Source organism: Oncorhynchus gorbuscha, unplaced genomic scaffold (genome assembly GCF_021184085.1).
Source record: "Oncorhynchus gorbuscha isolate QuinsamMale2020 ecotype Even-year unplaced genomic scaffold, OgorEven_v1.0 Un_scaffold_5262, whole genome shotgun sequence".
NCBI lineage: Eukaryota > Metazoa > Chordata > Actinopteri > Salmoniformes > Salmonidae > Oncorhynchus > Oncorhynchus gorbuscha.
This window is the reverse complement of record NW_025749107.1, coordinates 1-12,261: the sequence shown is the minus strand read 5'-3', so window position 1 is coordinate 12,261 and position 12,261 is coordinate 1. Positions and strand designations below refer to the sequence as shown.

Sequence of the window (12,261 nt, the reverse complement as noted above, 5' to 3'; positions counted from 1 at the left end):
TAGGCTGGCTGTACTCAGTCGTAAGGGTGTGCTGTGTTGTGTTAAGGTTGAACAATACATTCTCTCTCTCATACAGACATGAGCATGCTTCCTTATTTTCATGTCATTTTCAGAGACCACTGAACACAGAACATCACAGCTTTTTGGAGAACGAAGGAGAATATGACATTTGAATAAAACAACAACAGTCAGCAAGTCAAAGTTGAAGTGAATTGATGGCATAAATGTTACACTATGGGAACATAAAATGGCATTCATAAACTGTACAACGGTTAAACTTTCCATCCCTTCTAGAATATTCTCTTACACTAAATCTACTGTATACATACATACTACATTCTGTCAATTGAGCAGAACCTGAAAACAATCAAAGCAGTTCCTTAGAAGTAAAAAAGAAGGAGCACTCTTCTAGTAAATCTTCTTTCATGTTATATACAGCACGGTGAAACATACTTTACATTACAGATCACTTCACAAAGATCACAAACAGAGAGTCAGTCTGGTAGGGGTTTGGGGTGCGGCTGCACTTCACTGAGACAGCGTCACATCTCAGGGCAGGGAGAGGACTGCCTTGGGAGTCCTAGTCGGCTCTGTGTGTGTGTTGGCTGCAGTGTGTGTGTGTGTGTGTGTGTGTGTGTGTGTATGTGTGTGTGTGTCTGTGTGTGTGTTTGTGTGTACATATGCGTCTATGAATGTCGCAGTGTTTGATCTCCTTCATCTTCTGCCCCCTCAGATCATAGCTCTTATCACCAGCTGACCTTTGACCTGGTGGAGTGAGGCCCTCTGCTCCGCCGCTAGGCTCTGACTGGACAGGGACTCGTCCTCGCTGTCGATTGGCTCCTCTTTGACCTTTATGACCCCCAGGCGGTGGTGGGCCTCTACGATGGAGGACAGCTCCCCGAGAGAGCTGTTGCTGCCACTGCTGTTGCTGGAGCGAAGGGTGTGTTTCTGGATCACGCCACCAGGGGGCATCCTGTCCTCCTGCATGTCCATCCTCTCATCCGCCATCCTCCGGGTGTTGTCCTCCTCCTCCTCCTCCTCTGACTCCTGCAGGTGTGGGTTGACCAGGGAGCTGGGCTGACGGAGTTGCTCGATGGACTTGGACAGCAGCTGCAGAGAGGTACAGCATCAGAGGTAATTTAGTTATAATGCTCAACGGACAGATTCATTGTTATTTCACAATTCATCTTTACGTTTAATGAGTTTGACCTAGCCAGTAGTGAGTAGTGTGTTCTGAGCAAAGCAGCACAAGTCAAATTCATCCAACACAACACTACATTTCCGCATAAATAAGGCTACACAGAGATTGCAGTCACTGCTGCTGTCTCCTTAAGAGCATGCCCCAGACAGTACTATGAGGCCCTGCTATGGGTTTCATGTCTCAACATCTAGTCAAGCTTTATTTGTTAGACAACAGAAAGTGGAGCAATCACTTAAACACCTTACCCATTGACAGCTGGTAAGATAGCACAAACACTTTGGCGTAAGAACGTAGGCCTGGTATAAATATTTCTCAGGCAGAGAATTAGCCTCTTTATCTTGGTATTAGTCAACGCTTTTATACCTCCCTCTAAAATCCTCTCTAAGCTCTTGTAAATGTCCATTAGTGATTAGTGGCCCCTATTGTTGGTGTAAAACCTTACAAAATACCAACCTTGCAAAACAATCCTGCGCCATAGTGCTACTGTTATTCCTACCATTACTGGTGCTGCTACTGGTTCCAATACTGCTACTACTGCTGCTGCTGCTGCTGTTACCACTACCGCTAATGCTAACGCTACTGCTGCTGTTACCACTACCGCTAATGCTAACGCTACTGCTGCTGTTACCACTACCGCTAATGCTAACGCTACTGCTGCTGTTATCACTACCGCTAATGCTAACGCTATTGCTGCTACTGTTAACACTACCACTAATGTTAACACTACTGCTACTACTGCTGCTGCTACTGTTACCACTACCAATACTGCTACTACTGCTGCTGCTGCTACTGTTACCACTACCGCTACTACTACTGCTGTTACCACTACCGCTAATGCTACTACTGCTACTGTTACCATTACCGCTACTACTGCTACTCTTACCACTGCCGCTACCACTACCACTACTACTGCTACTGTTACCACTACTACTACTACTGTTACCACTACCACTACTACTGCTACTGTTACCACTACTACTACTACTGTTACCACTACCACTACTACTGCTACTGTTACCACTACCACTACTACTACTACTGTTACCACTACCACTACTACTGCTACTGTTACCACTACTACTACTACTGTTACCACTACCACTACTACTGCTACTGTTACCACTACTACTACTACTGTTACCACTACCACTACTACTGCTACTGTTACCACTACTACTACTACTGCTACTGTTACAACTACTGCAACTGTTACCACTACCACTCCTACTGCTGCTGCTGCTACTGTTACCACTACCGCTACTACTGTGCTGTTACCACTACCACTACTACTGCTACTGTTACCACTACCACTACTACTGCTACTGTTACCACTACCACTACTACTACTACTGTTACCACTACCACTACTACTGCTACTGTTACCACTACTACTACTACTGTTACCACTACCACTACTACTGCTACTGTTACCACTACTACTACTACTGTTACCACTACCACTACTACTGCTACTGTTACCACTACTACTACTACTGCTACTGTTACAACTACTGCAACTGTTACCACTACCACTCCTACTGCTACCACTGCTACTGTTACCACTACCGCTACTACTGCTACCACTACTACTGCTACTGTTACCACTACCGCTAACACTACTACTGCTACTGTTACCACTACCGCTACTACTGCTACCACTACTACTGCTACTGTTACCACTCCCGCTACTGCTACTACTGCAGTTGCTACTGTTACCACTACCACTACTACTGCTACTGTTACAACTACTGCTACTGTTACCACTACCGCTACCACTACTGCTACTACTGTTACCACTACCGCTACTCCTTCTACTGCTGCTACCACTACTACTGCTACTGTTACCACTAGCGCTACCATTACCGCTAATGCTTCTGCTACTACTGCTGTTGCTACTGCTACCACTACCACTACCACTACTACTGCTAATGTTACCACTACCGCTAACGCTACTGCTACTACTGCTGCTGCTACTGCTACCACTACCACTACCACTACTACTGCTAATGTTACCACTACCGCTAACGCTACTGCTACTACTGCTGCTGCTACTGCTACCACTACCACTACCACTACTACTGCTACTGTTACCACTACCACTACCACTACCACTGTTACCACTACCACTACCGCTACTACTGCTACTGCTACCACTACCACTGCTACTGTTACCACTACCATTACCGCTACTACAGCTACCACTACCACTACTACTGTTACCACTACCACTACTACTGCCACTGTTACCACTACCACTACTACTGCTACTGTTACCACTACCGCTACCACTACTACTACTACTGTTACCACTACCGCTACTCCTTCTACTGCTGCTGCTACTGCTGCTACCACTACTACTGCTACTGTTACCACTAGCGCTACCATTACCGCTAATGCTTCTGCTACTACTGCTGTTGCTACTGCTACCACTACCACTACCACTACTACTGCTAATGTTACCACTACCGCTAACACTACTGCTACTACTGCTGCTGCTACTGCTACCACTACCACTACCACTACTACTGTTAATGTTACCACTACCGCTAACGCTACTGCTACTACTGCTGCTGCTACTGCTACCACTACCACTACCACTACTACTGCTACTGTTACCACTACCACTACCACTACCACTGTTACCACTACCACTACCGCTACTACTGCTACTGCTACCACTACCACTGCTACTGTTACCACTACCATTACCGCTACTACAGCTACCACTACCACTACTACTGTTACCACTACCACTACTACTGCCACTGTTACCACTACCACTACTACTGCTACTGTTACAACTACTGCTACTGTTACCACTACCGCTACCATTACCGCTAATGCTTCTGCTACTACTGCTGTTGCTACTGCTACCACTACCACTACCACTACTACTGCTAATGTTACCACTACCACTGCTACTGTTACCACTACCATTACCGCTACTACAGCTACCACTACCACTACTACTGTTACCACTACCATTACTACTGCCACTGTTACCACTACCACTACTACTGCTACTGTTACAACTACTGCTACTGTTACCACTACCACTACTACTGCTACTGTTACCACTACCATTACCGCTACTACAGCTACCACTACCACTACTACTGTTACCACTACCACTGCTACTGTTACCACTACCATTACCGCTACTACAGCTACCACTACCACTACTACTGTTACCACTACCACTACTACTGCCACTGTTACCACTACCACTACTACTGCTACTGTTACAACTACTGCTACTGTTACCACTACCTCTACCACTACTGCTACTACTGCTACTGTTACCACTACCGCTACTCCTTCTACTGCTGCTGCTACTGCTGCTACCACTACTACTGCTACTGTTACCACTAGCGCTACCATTACCGCTAATGCTTCTGCTACTACTGCTGTTGCTACTGCTACCACTACCACTACCACTACCACTGCTACTGTTACCACTACCGCTAACACTACTGCTACTACTGCTGCTGCTACTGCTACCACTACCACTACTACTGCTACTGTTACCACTACCACTACCACTACTACTGCTACTGTTACCACTACCACTACCACTGTTACCACTACCACTACCGCTACTACTGCTACTACCACTACCACTGCTACTGTTACCACTACCACTACCACTACTACTGCTACTGTTACCACTACCACTGCTACTGTTACCACTACCATTACCGCTACTACAGCTACCACTACCACTACTACTGTTACCACTACCACTACTACTGCCACTGTTACCACTACCACTACTACTGCCACTGTTACCACTACCACTACTACTGCTACTGTTACAACTACTGCTACTGTTACCACTACCACTACTACTGCCACTGTTACCACTACCACTACTACTGCTACTGTTACAACTACTGCTACTGTTACCACTACCGCTACTACTGCTACTGTTACCACTACCGCTACTGCTTCTACTGCTGCTGCTACTGCTACCACTACTACTGCTACTACTACCACTACCGCTACTACTGCTACTACTACCACTACCACTACTACTGCCACTGTTACCACTACCACTACTACTGCTACTGTTACAACTACTGCTACTGTTACCACTACCGCTACTACTGCTACTGTTACCACTACCGCTACTGCTTCTACTGCTGCTGCTACTGCTACCACTACTACTGCTACTGTTACCACTACCACTACCGCTACTACTGCTACTGTTACCACTACCACTACTACTGCTACTAAATTAAATGAAATCAAAGTTTATTTGTCATGTGCGCCGAATACAACAGGTGTAGACATTACAGTGAAATGCTCACTTACAGGCTCTAACCAATAGTGCGGAGATAATTTTTTTTTTTAACTATGTGTGTGTGTGTAGGTAAGTAAAGAAATAAAACAACAGTAAAAAGACATTTGAAAATAAGAGTAGCAAGGCTATATACAGACACCTGTTAGTCAGGCTTGTTGAGGTAGTATGTACATGTGGGTATGGTTAAAGTGACTATGCATATGAACAGAGAGTAGCAGTAGCGTAAAAAGAGGGGTTGGTGGGTGGGTCACAATGCAGATAGCCCGGTTAGCCAATGTGCAGGAGCACTGGTTGGTCGGGCCAATTGAGGTAGTATGTACATGAATGTATAGATAAAGTGACTATGCATATAAGATAAACAGAGAGTAGCAGCAGCGTAAAAGAGGGGTTGGACACAATGCAAATAGTCCATGCAAATAACAATTTGATTACCTGTTCAGGAGTCTTATGGCTTGGGAGTAAAAACTGTTGAGAGGCCTTTTTGTCCTAGACTTGGCACTCCGGTACCGCTTGCCATGCGGCAGTAGAGAGAACAGTCTATGACTGGGGTGGCTGGGGTCTTTGACAATTTTCAGGGCCTTCCTCTGACACCGCCTGGTGTAGAAGTCCTGGATGGCAGGCAGCTTTGCCCCAGTAATGTCCTGGGCCGTAAACACTTCCCTCTGAAGTGCCTTGCGGTCGGAGGCCATGCAATTGCCGTACCAGGCAGTGATGCAACCGTTCAGGATGCTCTCGATGTTGCAGCTTTAAAACCTTTTGAGGATCTCAGGATCAATGCCAAATATTTTTAGTTTCCTGAGGGGCAATAGGCTTTGTCGTGCCCTCTTCACGACTGTCTTGGTGTGTTTGGACCATTCTAGTTTGTTGTTGATGTGGACACCAAGGAATTTGAAGCTCTTAACCTGCTCCACTACAGCCCCGTCGATGAGAATGGGGACGTGCTCGGTGCACCTTTTCCTGTAGTCCACAATCATCCCCATAGTCTTGGTTACGTTGAGGGATATGTTGTTATTCTGGTGCCACCCGGCCAGGTCTCTGACCTCCTCCCTATAGGCTGTCTTGTCGGTGATCAGGCCTCCCACTGTTGTGTCATCAGCAAACTTAATGATGGTGTTGGAGTCGTGCCTGGCCATGCAGTCGTGGGTGAACAGGGAGTACAGGAGGGGACTGAGCACGCACCCCTGGGGAGTTCCAGTGTTGAGGATCAGTGTGGTAGATGTATTGCTACCTACCCTCACCACCTGGGGTGGCCCGTCAGGAAGTCCAGGATCCAGTTGCAGAGGGTGGTGTTTAGTCCCAGGATCCTTAGCTTAGTGATGAGCTTTGAGGATACTATGGTGTTGAACGCTGAGCTGTAGTCAATGAATAGCATTCTCACATAGGTATTCCTTTTGTCCAGTTGGGAAATGGCAATGTGAAGTGCAATAGAGATTGCATCATCTGTGGATCTTTTTGGGCAGTATGCAAATTAGGGTAGGTCCAGCCTTTCAAAGCACTTCATGGCTACGGATGTGAGTGCCACAGGTCTGCTGTTGCTACTGCTACCACTACCACTACCGCTACTACTGCTACTGTTACCACTACCGCTAATGCTACTACTGCTGTTGCTACTGCTACCACTACTACCGCTACTATTGTTGCTTGCTACTGTTACCACTACCGCTACTATTGCTGCTGCTACTGTTACCGCTACCACTACCACTACAACTGCTGCTACAGCTACTGTTACCACTACTGCTACTGCTACCCTTTGCTACTACAGTACAACTCCTATTGCTACTGCTACTTCTACTCCTGCTGCTGCTGCCTCTACTGCTACTACTACTACTGTTACTGCTACTGCTACTGCTGTAAATGAATTGGGCCAATGGCTAAGATCCTTCTAAATAAACACAGAGCTCATCTCTGATTAGTAGACATTTATAACCTCCTCTTAGGGAGAGAGGTGCTTTGGTCTAAAGGATCTACTGTTATTGACCTGAGTGCTCACATCAGGGGTGATAGGGTAGCTAGGGTTATTTGTTTAGATAACCATCCAATGCCCCTTCCTCCCGTCAATCAAATGCACCTTCAAGCTCAAGGAATGCTTGTGCATAGCAAAACCTATTTTGAGTCACTGCATAATTTTTTTTGTATATTATATATATATGCCATTTAGCAGACGCTTTTATCCAAAGCGACTTACAGTCATGTGTGCATACATTCTACGTATGGGTGGTCCCGGGGATCGAACCCACTACTCTGGCGTTACAAGCACCATGCTCTACCAACTGAGCTACAGAAGGACCACATTGATTAATAAGAGGGACAAGAATCAGAACTAAGGAAGTGTTTTAAACAGTCCTCCATTGGAAAGTTTGACTGGGGAGACTTAAACTGTGTAGTTAGGGGACTTTTGAGGCCCTTCCCTGTTAGTTTTAAGTGAGAGTTGCGCGTTTTGTTGCTCTCAGATTCCCATGGCTGTTTGAGGGCTTGTGCATTGGGACAGATCAGTGTGAGAGCAACACAATGCTGCCTTTCACTGTGTCTCTCTGGCTGTGTCTCTGTATGTCCGCCACCTCAACCACTCACTTCCCGTGGCTGAATAATTGCACTCTGCCAATGGCACGGTCACCACAGCCTGCTCACAGGAACACAAATATTGCCACAGAGGAACAAAAGCGTGTATTCTGGGGCCATTTGAACTTGGCTGAATTGAATTTCACAGGGTTTGCATGCGAATGCCACTGATGCCTTAAGCTATGATAACAGAATTAGTGCTATGGGAAGCATTTCTTCTCCTATTTGAAGTCAGGCTCAACTTGTTTACTTAGCAGAAATAGCACAGGGAGGCTGAGCCGGGTGGAAGGGCTCTGTAAACACATAGCAACTACCACAGAAAGTTTGATAAGACTAAATATAGCCTCTGAATGTGTGTGTATAAACTGCTGAAATTAAAATCCCCACTGGGCACACACTTGGTGATTTTAATGTATAGGTTGCGTGTATTATTTACAGGCGATATGGGGTCCAGTTACTCTCCAGGGATTTTAGTGTACAGCAAGAGTACAGTAAAGGTCAGTTAGCTGATTGATGTGGATCCGTTTAGTTTTCTACATCATAATGAATGGACAGGGGGACCTGATCCTAGATACACACTCCTACTCTGCTGCTGGTACTGTTTCTTACCTTATTGATGTGGATCAGTTTAGTTTTCTACATCATAATGAATGGACAGGGGGACCTGATCCTAGATACACACTCCTACTCTGCTGGTACTGTTTCTTACCTTATTGATGTGGATCAGTTTAGTTTTCTACATCATAATGAATGGACAGGGGGACCTGATCCTAGATACACACTCCTACTCTGCTGCTGGTACTGTTTCTTACCTTATTGATGTGGATCTGCTGCTGGTATTGTTTCTGCTTCTCCAGGAAGTGCTGGTGTTGCTGCTGGATGACCAGCTGAGCCAGGGTGCTCTGGGGCAGAGGGGCTGACTGGGTCCGGTTCAGGGGCCGGTGCTTGGGTAGCTTGGGTCTGCTGTTGGAGGAGGCCTGTCGCTTCATGGCCAGAGGGGGGAGTGGGGGTGGTGGGCATGGAGCCTTGACCTGGAGGGGCAAGACGGCGGCACTAAGATTCAACGTTCTAAATCTACACTAATTCCAACTCATTTAATTCATGATCTTCATGACCACTTCTTCAACTAATTATAAGCAATATTTAATCATTCAATATCTCTCCCATCCAAAGTGGTGTAATTCTATTGCTCAGTAACCTGTTCAGATTGTAGTCTTGGACTGAAAAGTTCCACTGTGATGTTCCATTGAGTATGCTTTTTAGTCCAGGACTAAGCTTAATCAATGTCTGTGAAACGGGCCCTACATCTCGGTTTAAGTCTGTCTCAGTGTAAGGATAAGGACTCACCAGAGGAGGAGAGGATCTTCTGCCTTCTTATCTGTTCCTTCTGAAGGAGGTGTTGGAGCAGGGCCTGATGGCTGGGGGACACCTTGGTCTCCATGGAGGTCACCGTGGGCATGGGCACAGGCCCCAGGAGCTGCCCTGGTAGACCATGCCTGACCTCCCAGTCTTCTCCTTCAGCCCGATGGCAGCCTGAGAGAACACAGAGACACACGGGGCAGGGGCTTACAAATACAACTGAGGACTAAAGTTCTCACAATATAATGGTGCTTCTATATATTCTATTCAGTTTTCATTCCCAAAAAACTGAGAAGAGTTGTCATTTTGTGCAGTCAGTTTTTTTTCTGCATTATTTGCCAGAAACACTTGGTATGATTTTGTTTTCGACAATCACCTCTTCAAATGGTTACACTCTTTCTATGCAGCTGATGTACCAGACAGGTCTCAATGTAAGGAATGTGTCAGGGAGCTGAAAGTGATGTATCATTTGGCCCTTATCTGGACTGGAGCTAGCTGTACTTGACCGGGCAAGGGGCCGCTGGGACGTTTAAAAGCTGTGATTAATGAGGTCATTTAGAGAGAGATAAGAGGAGGCCTGACAACAGACTCTTAACAACATCTAACATCTAAGTGGAATAAAATAATCTGGGGTTAAAGATGCGTTTGCCCTGCTGCCGTATGTATAATCCTGACAGCCACTGATGCTGAAGTCTTTCAACAGCCAGACAAGGCAGAGAACATCTCAAACTACACTTCCTTTGTTTTCAGTGAAAACCTGACTTTGTTATTTAAGAATCTATTGTTGGCTAAAACCTTTTTTGAACCACCTGGCTATGTATTACAAAAGTGGTTCAATTAAAAGCGTTACAGAATGTTGTTCTACAAATTAAAGACTATTTGATAGCTATCTATGTAACAAATTTTGTTTGTGAGAAGGTATAAAAGCTAGCCAGCTAGCTAACCAGGATCAGGTCAAGGGTGGCTGGTTGTACTGGCTAACCAGGATCAGGGCATGGTGGCTGGTTGTACTGGCTAACCAGGATGAGTCATGGTGGCTGGTTGTACTGGTTAACCAGGATGAGTCATGGTGGCTGGTTGTACTGGTTAATCAGGATCAGGTCATGGTGGCTGGTTGTACTGGTTAACCAGGATCAGGTCATGGTGGCTGGTTGTACTGGTTAACCAGGATCAGGTCATGGTGGCTGGTTGTACTGGTTAACCAGGATCAGGTCATGGTGGCTGGTTGTACTGGTTAACCAGGATCAGGTCATGGTGGCTGGTTGTACTAGCTAATCAGGATCAGGTCATGGTGGCTGGTTGTACTAGCTAACCAGGATGAGTCATGGTGGCTGGTTGTACTAGCTAACCAGGATGAGTCATGGTGGCTGGTTGTACTGGTTAATCAGGATCAGGGCATGGTGGCTGGTTGTACTAGCTAACCAGGATGAGTCATGGTGGCTGGTTGTACTAGCTAACCAGGATGAGTCATGGTGGCTGGTTGTACTAGCTAACCAGGATGAGTCATGGTGGCTGGTTGTACTAGCTAACCAGGATGAGTCATGGTGGCTGGTTGTACTAGCTAACCAGGATGAGTCATGGTGGCTGGTTGTACTAGCTAACCAGGATGAGTCATGGTGGCTGGTGGTACTAGCTAACCAGGATGAGTCATGGTGGCTGGTTGTACTAGCTAACCAGGATGAGTCATGGTGGCTGGTTGTACTAGCTAACCAGGATCAGGGCATGGTGGCTGGTTGTACTGGTTAATCAGGATCAGGTCATGGTGGCTGGTTGTACTAGCTAACCAGGATGAGTCATGGTGGCTGGTTGTACTAGCTAACCAGGATGAGTCATGGTGGCTGGTTGTACTAGCTAACCAGGATGAGTCATGGTGGCTGGTGGTACTAGCTAACCAGGATCAGGGCATGGTGGCTGGTTGTACTGGTTAACCAGGATCAGGGCATGGTGGCTGGTTGTACTAGCTAACCAGGATGAGTCATGGTGGCTGGTTGTACTAGCTAACCAGGATGAGTCATGGTGGCTGGTTGTACTAGCTAACCAGGATGAGTCATGGTGGCTGGTTGTACTAGCTAACCAGGATGAGTCATGGTGGCTGGTTGTACTAGGTTAACCAGGATGAGTCATGGTGGCTGGTTGTACTAGCTAACCAGGATGAGTCATGGTGGCTGGTTGTACTAGCTAACCAGGATGAGTCATGGTGGCTGGTTGTACTAGCTAACCAGGATGAGTCATGGTGGCTGGTTGTACTAGCTAACCAGGATGAGTCATGGTGGCTGGTTGTACTAGCTAACCAGGATCAGGGCATGGTGGCTGGTTGTACTGGTTAATCAGGATCAGGTCATGGTGGCTGGTTGTACTAGCTAACCAGGATGAGTCATGGTGGCTGGTTGTACTAGCTAACCAGGATGAGTCATGGTGGCTGGTTGTACTAGCTAACCAGGATGAGTCATGGTGGCTGGTGGTACTAGCTAACCAGGATCAGGGCATGGTGGCTGGTTGTACTGGTTAACCAGGATGAGTCATGGTGGCTGGTTGTACTAGCTAACCAGGATGAGTCATGGTGGCTGGTTGTACTAGCTAACCAGGATGAGTCATGGTGGCTGGTTGTACTGGCTAACCAGGATGAGTCATGGTGGCTGGTTGTACTAGCTAACCAGGATCAGGGCATGGTGGCTGGTTGTACTGGTTAACCAGGATGAGTCATGGTGGCTGGGATCAGGCATGGTGGCTGGTTGTGTTGGCTGACTCAGCTAACCAGGATGAGTCATGGTGGCTGGTTGTACTAGCTAACCAGGAGTCATGGTGGGGTTGTACATGGTGGCTGGTTGTGTTGGCTGAC

General features: G+C 46.7%; 1 protein-coding gene across 1 annotated transcript; it reads right to left on the bottom strand.

The window, feature by feature from the left end:
• Window positions 1–468: 468 nt before the first annotated feature.
• LOC124029023 (histone deacetylase 9-B-like) lies at window positions 469–9,052 on the bottom strand. Its single transcript, XM_046340890.1, has 2 exons — window positions 8,876–9,052; window positions 469–1,110 (listed from the first exon to the last, which is right to left on the bottom strand). Exons 1-2 carry the CDS (start codon window positions 9,050–9,052, stop codon window positions 730–732), a joined length of 558 nt encoding a protein of 185 aa, XP_046196846.1. The 3' UTR covers window positions 469–729.
• Window positions 9,053–12,261: the final 3,209 nt, after the last annotated feature.

Bases quoted from the DNA above. Each gene is read 5' to 3' on its own strand.
- LOC124029023 (XM_046340890.1), bottom strand. From the start codon at position 9,052: ATGAAGCGACAGGCCTCCTCCAACAGCAGACCCAAGCTACCCAAGCAC. The intron at 1,111-8,875 runs GTAAGAAACAGT...ACCTCTCTGCAG, and splicing joins AGCAGATCCACATCAATAAG to CTGCTGTCCAAGTCCATCGA.